Here is a 17,003-nt window from a genome sequence, read left to right as displayed (position 1 = left end):
TCACCATGCTCTGCTGTTGGAACATACCGTATATACTCGAGTATAAGCCGAATTTTTCAGCCCAGTTTTTGTGCTGAAAAAGCCCCCCTCGGCTTATACTCAAGTCAGCAAAAAAAAAATAATTTTTTTTTTTTTTTTTTTTTTTAGGAGGGAGGGTCTATGATCAGCCACAATATTAATGTATAGAATCTCCCATAAAATAGTGCAAAAGGAAAAAAAAAAAAAAGATTTTAAAAACGTAAAAGTTCTAAAACACTCCTTTTCCTAGAATACATACAAAAGTAGAAAATGACTGTGACACACATACACATTAGGTATCCTGTGTCTGAAAGTGCCCGGTCTACTGAATATAGGGGATCTGCAGTGCTCCTGTTCTGTCGGGAAGGGGTTAATAGGAGCACTGCAGATACACTATATTCAGCCAGACTGAATTCTAAGTGGGGGGAAGAAAAAACCCAGTCCTCAAGCTCAGGGAAGGGGCAGACAGACAACCAAAACACCCCCTCCCCTTTCCCAGCAACTACTGCACCCAAAAACTCTGGCCATTTTAATTTTTGAAATTTTCCAGTAACTGCTGCATTTCCCCCCCTAGGCTTATACTCGAGTCAATAAGTTTTCCCAGTTTTTTGTGGTAAAATTAGGGGGGTCGGCTTATATTCGGGTCGGCTTATACTCGAGTATATACGGTAATACATTTTAGACATAAATGTGCGTTATTACTCAGTTAATAACTTCCCCTACAAGCAAATCTAACGTCTCCATTTTACTCTTTGGGTTTTGGATTAGGATTAATAGTAATTAATAATTTTCTTATAGAGAATTTACCACCAGGTCTGCAAAGCCCAACAGCATTCTGTGATAGGCGCTGTCATCCTGAGCATTTTCAGGTTTCGTTTATCTAAATCTGTTCAGCTATGCCAAAGATACAAGCCCTTCTAAAAGTTATGGTCTACATGGGCGGTAACACTACATGACATGTAACACACACAGACCCTGGAAAAACCAATGTGCTACATTCGGCCAGTATGCCCTTTTTTGTGATAACATTAAAAGGGCTTATATCTTTGGAATAGCTGAACAGACCTAAATAAAGAACATACTAAAATGCCCTTGATGAGAGCGCCTATCATATGATGAATGTCTTTGGGATTTTTCAGACCTGGTGCCAAGTCCTCTTTAAAGTAACCCCCACCTCTGAACTGTTAACCCATTATGGGTTTTCAAAATCAGGAAACACCATTAAAGGGGTTATGCTACAAAAATTGTTTATATTGCCTATGCATAGGATAAATGATAAACTGCAAGAAAGATGGAGGGCTGACAGCTGAGACCCCACAATTCCAAGAACGGGAGTATTTTACTCTTGTTCAGAATGTATTGGTAGATACAGAATGGGTACCCCTGCTCCATTCATTTATTTGGGAGTCATGGTAATAGGTGAAGAACAGCACTCAGCTATCTCTGGTGCTCCCACTAAAATTCTGTGTCCACTGCTACATTTTGAATGGGTGTAAAACACCCCTCATCTCGGGATCAGTAGGGGTCTCAATGGTCGGACTCCCACTGATCTGCAATTTCTCTGCTATCTTATGGATTATTAATTTTCGTGATATAATCCCTTTAAGAAAAACACCTTTCCAAGAAAATAACATCTCACACATAGAGAGTGAAAATAACTTTATATATTATACATATGTATATACACAAAACATACATAGTCTATGAATGTCCATAGCTTTACCACAATATGAGTTTTCTACATCTCAAGAAGTGGTTTTGTTCTGGGACTTACATTTTATTCAAAAAAATAGGATTTAAAAGAAGAGGATTCATCATAAAAACTGTACTTGACCATTTGAGGCTCATCCTTCGGAAGTTGGAATAAAACAGTCTCTTAAGACTATGGCCGTCCTTAAACTGGGCCACTCTTAGGCGACGTAAGTGCAAAACATCAGATTGCAAAGAACGACACAGAATAACAATGTAGGAATGGGATGGGAGTATGTCTATGGACATTGGTCAGTAAGAGCCCATGTGTATATCTATACAGTTTTTTTTGCATAAACACTAACACCAGGTAACATGGTTATCTTTATATTGACTGAATTCACTGGAAAAAAATAAAACCTTGATAATAGAGGCAACAATAGAATTCTCCAGAATACAGCAGATGTTCCAGTGGGGTCGGTTACATCTGTATCCACTGTGGAGTTACATTGCAGAATTCCATATGTTTTATTGATCGAGCACTTGTCTCCATACAGGAAATAGATCATCACATAGCACATCATGTACGCGAACGCTGGGACATGAATGAAATGCGACCTCTAAGGCAGAGTACAAGGCTTTCGGGAAGTTCTTTAGTAATCCCATACACGTGGAAAAGGTTTTCTTGCTTTGTATGTGTAGGGAACTGCATACAGTTAAGTGCTCCTTCATATTATATTAGGGTAAGTGGGGGGGACAACAAAGGGCTGCGAATAGTTTTAATGAATTCTAGTCTAAGAAGAGATAAGATGACTACATTGTTTGTAAGCTTTGGCTAGTAAGTAATATATTATATTTTCAACATGAAGCTTATAAAGTAAAATTCCCTTTAAAGTTTCCAAACACTTTGTAGCAGCTGCTCAGTGGTCAGTGATGCACAAGGCACACTGTGAGTGTTCTCGTAAAGGTTTGCATTAACATACAGTACTAAGTGATACAACTACAACTCGTACCTTTCACTGCATAGTAAGAATTTCTTCTTTTGTAGGACTATATACAGCCACGATTATTCTCTTAGTGCAAAATAACAATTTCAGATTGTACAAATATCGGCTCATAAGCCGAGGGCTCTCGTACGTTTGTTCAGTACCTTTCGTAACACCTTCCGTGTTACATCTTAGGCCTCCAACCATTTATGAATTGCATTAATTTTTTAACCTGGAGTTTGCTTAACTTAAAGTCCTCAGAAAGTATCTCCTCTGTAAGCTGGACAAGCAAATTGCCATCAATCTTTTCGGAGACAAAGAAGGAGACGACATCTTCTGATAATCCAATGAATCGAAGAGATTTTGACACCTCTTCAATGGACAATCCTGAGAGGTCAGATGGAGGCTGCCATGGAGAGCCATCTCCGCATGACCTTGGAGCTAGCTGCATGTGTAGAGGAGAAGAGAACGGGTATGAAATGGAGAATATGTCCTGCATGCCCTTTTTAGATAAATAATGCTCCTCTGATATATCCGGGGAGCAAGTCTGTGAGCCTTCTTCTGCTCCATCAATTTTCATGGAGAGAGAGAGGGGTTCGAGGATTGGGCTTACCTCACTTGTTTTGGGTGCCCGTGGGGGTAATGCTGGACATGACATACTTTGTTTTGTGCTGTTGTCAGTGGCGATTTTCTCAGATGAGGTCTCCAGTGAGTAGCTGGCAGACTTCGGACAGCCGGCAGCAATGTCCGTAAACTCACTTGGTGTGCCCGGTGCGCACCCAGTTAAAGGATCAATTCCACTAAAGTCAAAGGGAGCTGGAAAATTTCTCTTTGGTGTGGCTGGTGTCTTTTGTCGAGGATAGCTGTAATAACTACGGGACTGGTCCACATGTAGATCATTTGTGTTCATGCCTTCAGCCCCACCACAGTAACGGTTTGGCCATGATAGTCGAGAAGGAAGGATTTCAGAAGCTGCTAACCCACAAGGCGACTTGCTCTCAAGTTCACTTGACTCATTCTTGATCCAGTTACAAGGGTAGCATGAAACCTGGGCACTGTCTGAAGAGCTGGTTACTTCATTTTCTGGAACACCACTGGAAAAATACAAAGAAAGAAACCAATTTACTATTGACGATGAAATAGAGGATAGCAGATTCTCACAGATTTCAATGATGTTATGTACTATAACCTCAGCATTATGTGATATTAGGGACAACCCAGAGGTTCAGTGATGAATTTGTCCAAGAACAGCGTTTCTATGGAGTTTGAACTGCATTGCTTTAGGGTCTCTGGTTTCCTAGCACTGTCTAAAGGCATAAATTGGCCTTACTATTTGTTTATTGGAGACAGGGAGATAAGATTGTAAACCACATTGCAGAAAGGGACTAATGTGAATGATAGCACCAAGCTTTTATGACATTTCTTCATCATATACACTCACCGGCCACTTTATTAGGTACACCGTGCTAGTAACGAGTTGGACCCCCTTTTGCCTTCAGAACTGCCTCAATTCTTCGTGGCATAGATACAACAAGGTGCTGGAAGCATTCCTCAGAGATTTTGGTCCATATTGACATCATGGCATCACACAGTTGCCGCAGATTTGTCGGCTGCACATCCATGATGCGAATCTCCCGTTCCACCGCATCCCAAAGATGCTCTATTGGATTGAGATCTGGTGACTGTGGAGGCCATTGGAGTACAGTGAACTCATTGTCATGTTCAAGAAACCAGTCTGAGATGATTCCAGCTTTATGACATGGCGCATTATCCTGCTGAAAGTAGCCATCAGATGTTGGGTACATTGTGGTCATAAAGGGATGGACATGGTCAGCAACAATACTCAGGTAGGCTTTGGCGTTGCAACGATGCTCAATTGGTACCAAGGGGCCCAAAGAGTGCCAAGAAAATATTCCCCACACCATGACACCACCACCACCAGCCTGAACCGTTGATACAAGGCAGGATGGATCCATGCTTTCATGTTGTTGACGCCAAATTCTGACCCTACCATCCGAATGTCGCAGCAGAAATCGAGACTCATCAGACCAGGCAACGTTTTTCCAATCTTCAATTGTCCAATTTCGATGAGCTTGTGCAAATTGTAGCCCCAGTTTCCTGTTCTTAGCTGAAAGGAGTGGCACCCGGTGTGGTCTGCTGCTGTAGCCCATCTGCCTCAAAGTTCGACGTACTGTGCGTTCAGAGATGGCTACCTTGGTTGTAACGGGTGGCTATTTGAGTCACTGTTGCCTTTCTATCAGCTGGAACCAGTCTGGCCATTCTCCTCTGACCTCTGGCATCAACAACGCATTTCCGCCCACAGAACTGCCGCTCACTGGATGTTTTTTCTTTTTCGGACCATTCTCTGTAAACCCTAGAGATGGTTGTGCGTGAAAATCCCAGTAGATCAGCAGTTTCTGAAATACTCAGACCAGCCCTTCTGGCACCAACAACCATGCCACGTTCAAAGGCACTCAAATCACCTTTCTTCCCCATACTGATGCTCGGTTTGAACTGCAGGAGATTGTCTTGACCATGTCTACATGCCTAAATGCACTGAGTTGCCGCCATGTGATTGGCTGATTAGAAATTAAGTGTTAACGAGCAGTTGGACAGGTGTACCTAATAAAGTGGCCGGTGAGTGTATATCAAACAATCCTCTAAGAAGTCATTTGTTATAGTCCATGTCACCACGTGTGGTGTTCCATGCATGGCCTCATGGTTTCTCTACATGCCCAGATGCCAGATTATGTTCAGTATGCCTAGGGCATGTAGAGGAGAGTGAAAAAGCTGTGACCGTTCACACATCTTGCTAAGAGATAGATCTTCTGATCGAAGAACTTACTGGTTCTCAGCCTTTTGTATCTTATATTCCACCCAATGGGCACACTTACACACAAGCAGTAGGGCTACATATCCAATACAGTATACTATGCAGCTTGAGCAGTGCCCATTATGATATAAGATTACCTTATCATATAGTTCTCTCTGGTGTATTCCACTGTGGTATGAATAAAATAAAGAACCTGGAGTAAAATATCAGCAATAACTCAACAGAAGGAAGCTAATGCTCTTATACTTAATGTCTTTAACTCTGAATACCTGGAAGACAGACCAACATCCCTCCAGCATCTGCTGACCACACTGATATGTCTAGATGATATAATATTAGTGGCCAGCGTACATTTTATTTACTCCAAGATTGTATCATTAATATTTTACAAAGCCTTAAAGCAACATTAACAGTTCTAAGTAATCTGTCTGTGATGAAATGCGCAATGAAAGACTCTCGGCTGTGCTTAACCTATTCCTGCTCATTCCTATTGTCAAAGTACGTCAACCAATGGAATGGAGGCTGGACTGGGGGACAATCAAAAAAATATTTAGACTAACTGTATCAACACTCAGTCTTAATTTTTTTGTGACAGGTCCCCTTTGGTCCTTGGGCCCGGAAGTGCAGCTGCTCAGGTGGCCATTGTGACAATTACTGGCCTTAATGGTTACATGTTGGGTACCTTATGCAAATGTGACTGCGCAAGCCAGTGACTGGACACATTAGGCACCTGAGCCCTTGCATTTTCAGCCCAAGTAGTTTGGGGATAGGTGATCGATAGGTAGGTCAATTATCCAAAATTCTTTACTATATATGGGAATTTAAATTGTCCTCTTACTATTTTTACTACTTGGCACTAAAAGTCTATAGACAAGGCACACATGTAGTTTAGTGCACAAAAGGGGAAAAAAAAAGTAATAAAATGACACTGGCCCATATAAAAAAAAAACAAAACATCTAGCTCATCATATAAAAACATTGGTATAGCATAATATATCCTAATAGTATTGTACAATTACATTATATATTATATATAATGTGGACCTGAGTAAAGATGTCCAAATTATATATAATTCACCCTAAAACATTCCTGCAGTGATACAGTGTCAGGAGATACTGCAGGACAGCTGCACTGAAGTCAATGGTGACAAGCTGCAATACCACACAATCTGTGGACAGACGTGGCGCAGATTTTAGAATAATACTGCCACGTGTTCTTAACCTGAGCACCTGTTAACTAATCATTTATACTAGTATGGTAGTAAATGATCAATCCACTAGAACGTGATGAAAATATTGACTGGGCATTGTCACTGAGATATTGGTAAGCGAGTGTCTTGACAAACTGCCCATTGATTCTGAATATGTTATCGCTTATGAAATGGATTTCTGGATAAATTGCTTTATTTATGGAGCATGAGTTATTGTACAAGGATCCATTTCTAATGAGACATGTCACATTGGTAAGTGAGGTAGACTAGGTCCTCCTGTATAGTAATGTATATTCTGAAGAGGGTGCTGTTTGCTGCTCCTGGAATAGTTGGGTTTGGAGGAACCTCCGATCCTGGCTACTTAGAACATTGATCATCATAGTCACAAGTGACAGTGACATGATCAAACCAGGCGGTCTATAGTATAAGCCTGCTGTTGGGACATGTTGAGCCTGTGTTCCTGTGTTAAAATGACAAAGCATTAGCATACAGAAGTCTAACAATGCCAAAAAAAATGCCAATGGCTCCTACATGAGACAAAGCCAACCATGTCAATGAAAAAAATAAAAAAACACTACTGCTGAAATACAGAGAGGCAAATACTAAGACATTTGGTGTGCCAATAACACCAAAGAAAGTCTGGTCATTAAAGGCTTGTATAGGTATATACATTATTATCTATAGTCTGCCACATAATGATTATAAGCAAGAGAAATGTATCTGAGGTTTTCCTGGGAATAAAGGGTCGTCATTACAGCACCACAAGGGAGGTCACCAAGTTGTCAAGCAATCCCATCAATTTCTCATAAAGTCCGAGCAAATGTCGGTGTTTAGATTCTGACTCAATGACATAAGGCTCTCCATCATTTGGGGCAAACATTGACATGGCCGGCAATGATTGGCATTGGGTCATTAAATGTAAATCTAGCAGGCCAGCAGGGATGGCTATTCGCTTACTATTCTGTTTAAGAGCTTTGCCTTCTGTAATTTAATGGGAATCTTCAATGGGGTTCTCAGAGTCTGGATATGGATGGCCTATTCTCCGACACCCCCAACTGATCAGATATCCAGAACACAGTGTATAGAGCTGCTTGCTTCTGGCTCCGTATACTATGTGCTACAGTAGTGCAGCTCAGCGATCATTCACTTAAATGGGAAGTAAGCGGCAATGGGGCTGTGGGGTTACTACATAGTGTATGAAGCCATCTGCTTCCAGCTCTGCACCAATCTAATATCGATGACCTCATAGAAATAGACCATCAATATGCAGTGGTTGGGGATCGCTTTAATACACCAAAGGAATTGAGGCAGAAAGAAACACTGTAAACGACACAATAATGTGAAGAAGAATCTCTTATGGTGCTCTGCTGTAATGGGAATTGCTTATTTGGGCTTTTAGATACATTACAGGCCTTGTTGTGCTGTATAGGTGACATTGAGAAAGTAGCGGAATAAATGTTGTGTCTTGTCTCTGGAGGTGGATACCGTAATTGTAATTGTGAAGTACAGTTCTTGAATAAATGTCTGTCCTCACATAACTTCTATGTATTTCATTATCAAGTCACAATGGGATTTTTTCCCCTCTATTCTGGTGAGCGAACAAAGTGAATTAAATATTTGCCTGCAGCCAAATAATATGCTTAGTTCTTATCACGTTGCTTGACTAATGTTACATCTAATGCAAGCCTAGTGACTTGAGAGAACGGCTAGAAGTCACCTCCAGTCTTGTGGTTTTGCTGAGTTTCCACTATAATGTAGCCCTCAGCAGATCCAGTGTTTACAGAAACAGGCAGTACTTACATGCTGTGCAGCCCTGAGGAATAGTAGGAAAGCGTAGGACTGGGAGAGCGTGTTTGCTGCCGTGCTATTTTTCCTGTTGGCGGAGGAACAGATGGGGTGGGGGACGATGGTTTGGAACTGCGAGGAGGCACAGGTGGAGCATTCAAGAGTCTGCATTCTTCTTTTACCTAAAGCAAGGAAAGGGTGGATTGTATTAGCAACTCAAGCTGCGGAGGACAGAAAGTATACAGTATAGTGCTCATTAGACTATGTTCACAGAATGCTTACTGTTCCTTGTAACTACTGAATGAAATAATGGTGTGAACTGGGCTTTAATATGCATGAGTCGGAGTAGAAATTCTAAAACCTTATTACGCAAGCATAATATTATATAATGTATAAAAAGCTGACATAACACATTAACTAAAGTTCTACAGTAAAAGAATGAGGTTTTACATTTTTGCTGCATTACACCACAGATTTCATCCATTACATTCGTGGATTTTAACGCTGTAGAGGCCGATCTGCCGCTTACAAGCAGTCCAGCATTATGGTCGTAGTAGGTGGCGGGTTTACAAGGGCTTCGGAGCTTCTGTGTAATGTCTGTGGCCTTATGTGACAACTGACCTTAGTAACATTATTTCCACTTTACATTTCATGGCACACACGTTGTCAATGACTTTGCTCCCTTGAAGTTGCTCCTCAGCATTCACCTCTAATCACAGGGTGTGACCCCAATTAGGGACGAGCCTCGCGCGGGTCACCTCACTGAAGTCTCTGCTAAGCTCTTGTGAAATGAAGACGTTTCTGGATCAGCTCCAGACTGGCCTTTAACTACTAATGTTGTATGGACAGGTTTCTCTGCATTACAAGCGGCTTCACAGTGAAGCTGTCAGGCTGAGTTAGAAGGCTTCTTGCCCTCCTTCTGCTGGAATGTAAGGATCACAGGTGTCTCCTGACTACCGCTGCTATTAATATTACACTAAGACAGCATTTATCTAGATAAAATTATGCCCAAATATCATAAAATTTCCATACGTTATGTCCTATTTAGGAATATAGCACTAACTAATTAAACATTCATACATATTCAACAGCGCTGTACACCAATGTATTCACTAACAATGAAGCAGGAGCGTCACATCTAGAGATGAGCGAGTACTGTTCGGATCAGCCGATCCGAACAGCACGCACGCATTGAAATGAATGGAAGCACCTGGTACTTCCGCTTTGACGCCGGCCGGCCGCTTAACCCCCCGTGTGCCGGCTACGTCCATTCATTTCAATGCGTGCGTGCTGTTCGGATCGGCTGATCCGAACAGTACTCGCTCATCTCTAGTCACATCTCCTCCCAGCCTCCTCCATTATTTGTAAAGCTATGCCAACCCCAAGCCATAGTCCCACACAAGGGACAATCTATCTTAGGGGACACTTCACAGAATACCGTATAAGCCGACCCAAACATAAGCCGACCCAAACATAAGCCGACCTTCCTAATTTTACCACAAAAAATTGGGAGAACTTATTGTCTCAAGTATAAGCCGGGGGGGGGGGGGGGGGGGGGGAATACAGCAGCCACTGGAAAATTTAAAAAAATAAAAATGATCAGAGTTTTTGGGTGCAGTAGACGCTGAGGAAGGGGAGGGGGTGTTTTGGTTGTCTGTTTTCCCCTTCCCTGAGCTTGAGGACTGGGTTTTTTTCTCCCACTTGGAATTTAGCCTGGCTGAATATAGGGTATCTGCGGTGCTCCTATTAACCCCTTCCCGACGGAATATGAGCAGTGCCAATACCCTTATACTTAGCCTGGATGTAGTCAGGCTGAATTCCAAGTAGGGGGGGAAAAAAACTCAGTCTCGGGGAAGGGGCAGTTAGACAACATTTTTTTCCCGCTACGGCATTTACCGTACAGGAAAAATATATTTATAGGTATGTAGAGCGGGCGTTTTTGGACAGAGCATAGAGCAGCCTGTAGAAGAGAAGCACTGCCGGCTGGGGAGCCTTTACAGGAGCTCTGAGGGGAATCCCCGGCAGAAGTGCTTCTGCCGGCGGCCGGCCGCAGTTCCTATCTAAAGGATCACACTTGAGAGAGCGGTCGCGCCCTCTTCCTCCAGCAGCATGGTGGCACCTGCCCGGACCCCTCGTACTGGGACATCGTAGAGCATCTCCGCTGTAACACTTACAGCGGAGATGTCCTAGCTCATGCCTGCAATCTCTGATTGCAGGCATGATTGCAGGGAACTCCGACATTACCGCTGTAAAAGTTACAGCGGAGGTGCTGGTTGGTATGGTGACCACTCTGAAACAGAGCAGCGCCATTATAGTTACAGACATGGCATCCGGACCCGGCCTACAGACACCGGGGAGGGTGCCGGGCTGCAGCATCGCCACGCTTATAGCAGGAGTGTAGCGATGCTGTTAATTTCAAACTGCAGAAGTACTTACGGTACTTCTGCTAGCAGGCCCGGAACACAGATACACACCGGGTGCGGGCCTGAGCTTACATGGCCATGTCACCTGGCATGTGATGGAGTGCGGGGGGCAGGGTCTGTACTCCGGGCCTGCTAGCAGAAGTACCGTAAGTACTTATGCAGTTTGAAATGAGCAGCATCGCTACGCTTCTGCTATGAGCGTGGCTATGCTGCGGCCCAGCACTCGTCCCAGTGTCTGTATGCCAGGTCTGGATGCCGGGTCTGTAAGTATGATATTGCTGAATTACAGCAATGACCCGTAATGATCCGAGTATAAGCCGAGGCAGACTTTTTCAGCACAAAAACTGTGCTGAAAAACTCGGCTTATACTCGAGTATATACGTTACATCAGGAAATGACCTACATAATGTTATTATCCGATATGTTCTATTAGTTGCTGGAGCATTCCCATAATAACTTGCGGGGTTGAGGACACAATGACAAATAATATCCATCTTACAACAGAATGAACCAAATGACGGGAAACCACAAAATTTCACAAGCCCAGCAGGTCACCGCCACTACGCTCATGGAAATCACATTAAAGATTCACTACTTTATATGTATTCAATATTCTGTAACCTTGAGGGACCAGAAAATGATGTCAGAAGATGGAGCCAGAATAATGTGTCATAGACAACGGTCACACTAGTAAAATGGGGAAACTTATGTATGCTAAACGTGCCTAAATTCTGGCTTAACTTTCACTTAAAAAGACACTTTTTAGTCACATTTGACAAATTAAAAAATGTTGTCAATGGTGGCTTCTAATTTACATGTCCCGGTGGATGTCAATAGATGACATTGTTTGTATCAGGTGACTGCTAGAGTCAATGACAGGCTTCAGAAGTGGCCTATTCACAAATAGCACGTCACGTTGTTTGGGAAAAGGTCACTGCTGAGACTTGTCATTGACAGCAAATGGACCATCATCCACCGATGTCAGTCGGGACCTGCAAACAGAAGCTGGTACTATAAATGGAGGACCCAGGAGAGGCTTTTTATTCGTGGGTGCTGCGGGAGAGGGAGGTGGGGGGCACCGCGGGAAGGGGGGTGCCACGGAAGTGGGGGGCTACAGGGGCCGCGTTTGCGCACATGGCGGATTATAACCAGCATCAATTGCCTAAATGTACGCGGCTCAGTGCCAACGCCAACCCGCAGACAAAGTCGCGGGCAGATGCTAATATATATATATATATATATATATATATATATATATATATATATATATATATATATATATATATATATCTCAATCTGCTCCACTTCTTTTGGTCTATAACATGTTGCCTTTAAGAGAAGAGAAATATATATATATATTTTTTTATTGCTTAGGCAACACTGACCTAGCACATAGGGATCAAACAGTTACCAGGTTCTTATGTGTAACTACTGTAATTCCCTGTTAGCTCAGTGCCCGGCCATACAGAGAGGCTGTGAATATGATCTTATGGGCAAACTGTCACTGTGATCTCTTTTATTGGGACTCCATGGCTGGTTTTTATAGCATATATTATGGTATCACAGCTGGCTATGCCGAGTTCAGAAAAAAATCCACATACAGGTTGGTATTAGGTTGAGGCAATGTGTAGTGTCCAAAAAAAACGTGGAGTAGGGAATAGCTGTGGGTGGAGTAGGGAATAGCTGTGAATGGAGTAGGGAATAGCTGTGTGTGGAGTAGGGAATAGCTGTGTGTGGAGTAGGGAATAGCTGTGTATGAAGTAGGGAATAGCTGTGGGTTGAGTAGGGAACAGCTGTCAGTGGAGTAGGGAATAGCTGTGGGTTGAGTAGGGAATAGCTGTGAATGGAGTAGGGAATAGCTGTGAATGGAGTTGGGAATAGCTGTGGGTGGAGTAGGGAATAGCTGTGGGTGGAGTAGGGAATAGCTGTGGGTAGAGTAGGGATTAGCTGTGGGTGGCGTAGGGAATAGCTGTGGGTGGAGTAGGGAATAGCTGTGGGTGGAGAAGGGAATAGCTGTCAGTGGTGTAGGGAATAGCTGTGGGTGGAGTAGGGATTAGCTGTGGGTGGCGTAGGTAATAGCTGTGGGTGGAGTAGGGATTAGCTGTGGGTGGAGTAGGGATTAGCTGTGGGTGGAGTAGGGATTAGCTGTGGGTGGAGTAGGGATTAGCTGTGGGTGGAGTAGGGATTAGCTGTGGGTGGAGTAGGGATTAGCTGTGGGTGGCGTAGGGAATAGCTGTGGGTGGAGTAGGGATTAGCTGTGGGTGGAGTAGGGAATAGCTGTGGGTGGAGTAGGGATTAGCTGTGGGTGGAGTAGGGATTAGCTGTGGGTGGCGTAGGGAATAACTGTGGGTGGAGTTGGAAAAAAGACTGCGACATCAAAATAAAACAATTATCTTGAATTCTATTACACAATTATTGATATATGACTAATTAGATTGGAGGTTTGGTCTACCAATACCACAGCACATATCTTTCCAAGATATACCACTGTGTGGGAGGCAGCTTGCTGCCACTGAAATCCTCCCAAAATGTTAGAGATAAAGCAAGCCCATATCCATGTTGGAGAGATCTATCAGTGACAGGTGCTTGTTTCTCTACTTTAGGACCTTATAGAAGTGCTTGTAGACTACAGTATATCTTCACCTTGTTTTTCTAGGGTTTAGATGCCGGGAACTGTAGTATTACAGCAGACATAATGTAACTTGTGAGTTATGTCTGGTCTTTCCGGCTGCTTTTCTATTGGAATTATTGCTAAATTAGCAGCTGAGAAATTGCATCATCTCCACCATTCCCCTATATCCCCAGACGTATATATGTATGTGCATTGCAGTGTGGGTGTGAGTGTTTTGGTTATAGCTGTTACCAATTATTCTTCTTGGATTCTTGACATATGTGTGGGAAGTTTCTTGAGAACACATTATTATAAATCCCTGTGTGCTACCTGTAATTTGAAGCTTATGTTTCCACCCAGACTCATCTCCGCAGACATGAGAACTATCGCTTCTTCTGAAAACATTTCATTCTGTACAATAGATACTTGGAAAATGACACCCATCGTGTAGTGTCTGTAATATTCTGTATTGTGTGTACTCATCCATCTGCATTTCTACTTTCTAAAAAAAAACCATTCTGATGGATCACCTTTCTGTGCCGTTCTCCAAGAGAAGAGCAGATAGAGGAAATGATCTGAGCGTAAGGGTGCCTTCACATGACGTAGCTTGCCGCTTCTTTAGACACGTATACACGTGTCCGAGCGCGACGCTTCAAAACAGAGCCCATTGATTTCAATGGGTGCCGATATACGCGCGCTACCCATTGAAATCAATAGGTAAAAAAGCCTCTGATTGATTTCAATGGGTAGCGTGTGTATATCGGCACCCATTGAAATCAATGGGCTCTGTTTTGAAGCCTCACGCTTGGACACGTGTATACGTGCCTAAAGGAGCGGCGCGCTACGCCGTGTGAAGGCACCCTAACTTCTCATTGGCAGCTCACATGTTGGTATATAGCATAGTAAGCAGTGAGGATAAGAGGATTTTATGTACAATGACCATTTTACAGGTGTCAGCCATCAGTATGTTGTTTTAGGGGCAGTGATTATTATACAGTGCCAACATATTCTGAAGTGTGGTACAGAGATTTTGGTGCAACTATACCAAGCAGTTTAGTACAATATCTGTAGTCTACGATTAATTGATATTAATTAGTGAGTATCTAGCATACCTTAGGTTCCTACACATTGTACTTACTATAGGAAAATGGGACTAAGGCCCAGTTCACATCTGCACATGGGTTTGGAGTCCGCTTGGGGAACCCCTGAACAAAAACCTAATCCGCATAAAAAAGCGGTTACCTTAGGAAACCCGAGGAGTCCATAGATTATAATGGGGTCTGTATGGTTTGCGCACAAAAAATATGGAGTGGAAAGTGATGCTTGGAGGACTTTTCTCTCTTCATTTTTCATGCAGCGAGGGGAACAGAATGGCCCGAACGCACATGTGAACTGGGCCTAAGCAGACAGGGAGACTGCAGCACTGTATGACTAAATAAGCTGACAACATTAATAGATGTTGGTGTCCCCGTATGATGACAGTAAAAGATAATCATCAGTGTAACACATTGCACCCTCTATAATCCTTCTATGACTGTTATATGGACAGAAGTATATAGACCATATGCTATAAAATCACCAAGATTTTAACTATCTAACCCCCTGACCCCCAGTTGGGGCTTGCAATGTAATTCCTCCATTTCAGACACAAAAATCAGGGTCAATATTATATGAAGCCATGTAGCCTATCCGTATGCATTAGGAGCGCTGGAGGAAACCAGAGAATCTAGAGGAGACTCAGGCAGACATGGAGCAACCATATAAACTCCATGCAGATACTGTCACTGGTTGTGTTCTACTCACCACTGAGCCACCATACAGCCCTGACAGTATACTGTATAATGCACTTATTTTTCAGCAGATACACATGAAAAGCTCACAGATGCCACTTGTAATTCTGGCACATAAGGCAGTGATGATGAGCACATGGATTGGGAGGACGATGGGAAAGGCTTCTTGCATTTATAATTATCCAGATCCCTGAACAGCTCATCCATATTCACAAACACACCCTATACCACAGCCAGAGAATTCTCTATCAGGAAGCCGCCAGCCCTACCCAGAAATCTCAGCACCTCTCACAACCTACAATCACTTTATTCTCATATATAATGTATTATTGCTTTCTTACAATGGAACTTTCCATTTATGGCACATTGAACTGGCATTGTTCTTTTTTAATCTATTTTGGCCGTTTTACTTCATTGGAAATTTCTGTTAATTCTAGCAATCTTATAGAGGTTGCACAGGACTGGAAAAACATGGCGGCTTTCTTCCAATAAATTGAGCCACATCTTAGTCCTATTAAATACACAGCACATGGACAGGTGTTAAGAGTTTTTGGCTGCCATGCGTCTGTAATCTCGCACAAATATCTACATCTGTATTAATGGATTAAAAATGTTGTGACTATGAAGCTTTGTGTTCCGGCATTACATTTCTTTGTGACTAGAATTTTGTCAGCTTGACTAAAAATCTACAATACAGGGCAATATCCCCCCTAATACAATGTAGAAGTATATAAGGGCTCGTTCATACGGGGCAAGAGGGGGCAGATTCTGATACCAAATCCACCTCAGAATCTACCCCCTCACAATAGAGGTCTATGCAGACAGCTACCTTCCTTTTTTCTGTTAGCGGTATTTTCCAGCTCAGGGAAAAAAGAAACGAACTGTCCCTTCTTCAGGCAGATTCCGCGGCTGAGTCAGCGCCGGTGTCCGCCTCATGACAGCACCCTTCGGACTAGGCCCGTTCATTTGAGCCTACTCCGGAGGGGGAAGCTCCAATTCTGAGGCGTCTTCCTGCGTCAGAATCAAGACCAAAATACGCGGTCCCGTGCCCCATGTGAATGAGGCCTAATGTAGTCAGCAAGGTCTGGGTGCGCCTGCAGCCTCTGCAGCTGTGTAGGGTAACAGCAATATGGAAATGAATTCTGCTTTACAGTTACACATCTTGTAGTATGTACATGTCCAATCCCAGTGATGAATGGATTGAGGATGGATTATATCGTCATTGCTATGGCTTGTTCACACAATGAAGTCTGCTGCTGATTTTGAGGAGGATTCCGCCTCTCCCAGTATTCAATAAGAGGCAGAGATCACAGCAGGATGAAGAAAAGAAACACAAACGTCCTGCTCGCTCTTGCTGCAGATTCCATGGCTGATTTGGCCGCAGAGACCATGGCTCGAGACTCCGCACTTATTAGGCCCATTCATCCGGGTGGAAAATGAAGAGGAATCTGAAGCGGATGTCTGCCTCAAATTCCTCTATCCTACTCTCCAGTTCTAAAATATTCACAGCCAATGGCCCATATTTACTACTGTGGTCATGACTGGGCTCTGGCATAAAGGTGGTGCTTGTTTGGCACAAACTGAAACGTTAAAATTTTTAAAGACTTGTTAGACACGTGGGTGTGGCTTTTCAGGAAAAGGGGGCATGATTTAAATG

General features: G+C 43.1%; 1 protein-coding gene across 1 annotated transcript in view; it reads right to left on the bottom strand.

Annotated features, from left to right (window-relative positions):
- Positions 1-1,672: 1,672 nt before the first annotated feature.
- GAREM1 (GRB2 associated regulator of MAPK1 subtype 1) overlaps positions 1,673-17,003 on the bottom strand; it is a 99,663-nt gene continuing 84,332 nt past the window's right edge. Inside the window, exons 5-6 of the mRNA XM_075270516.1 lie at positions 8,538-8,704; positions 1,673-3,787 (exon numbers count right to left, since the gene is read on the bottom strand). Of these exons, the coding sequence (XP_075126617.1) occupies positions 2,878-3,787; positions 8,538-8,704 (1,077 nt within the window). The 3' untranslated portion in view covers positions 1,673-2,877. The remainder of the gene's footprint in view (positions 3,788-8,537; positions 8,705-17,003) is intronic.

Source organism: Leptodactylus fuscus, chromosome 4, assembly GCF_031893055.1.
Source record: "Leptodactylus fuscus isolate aLepFus1 chromosome 4, aLepFus1.hap2, whole genome shotgun sequence".
Taxonomy (NCBI): domain Eukaryota; kingdom Metazoa; phylum Chordata; class Amphibia; order Anura; family Leptodactylidae; genus Leptodactylus; species Leptodactylus fuscus.
This window is presented reverse-complemented; position numbering and strand designations above follow the sequence as displayed.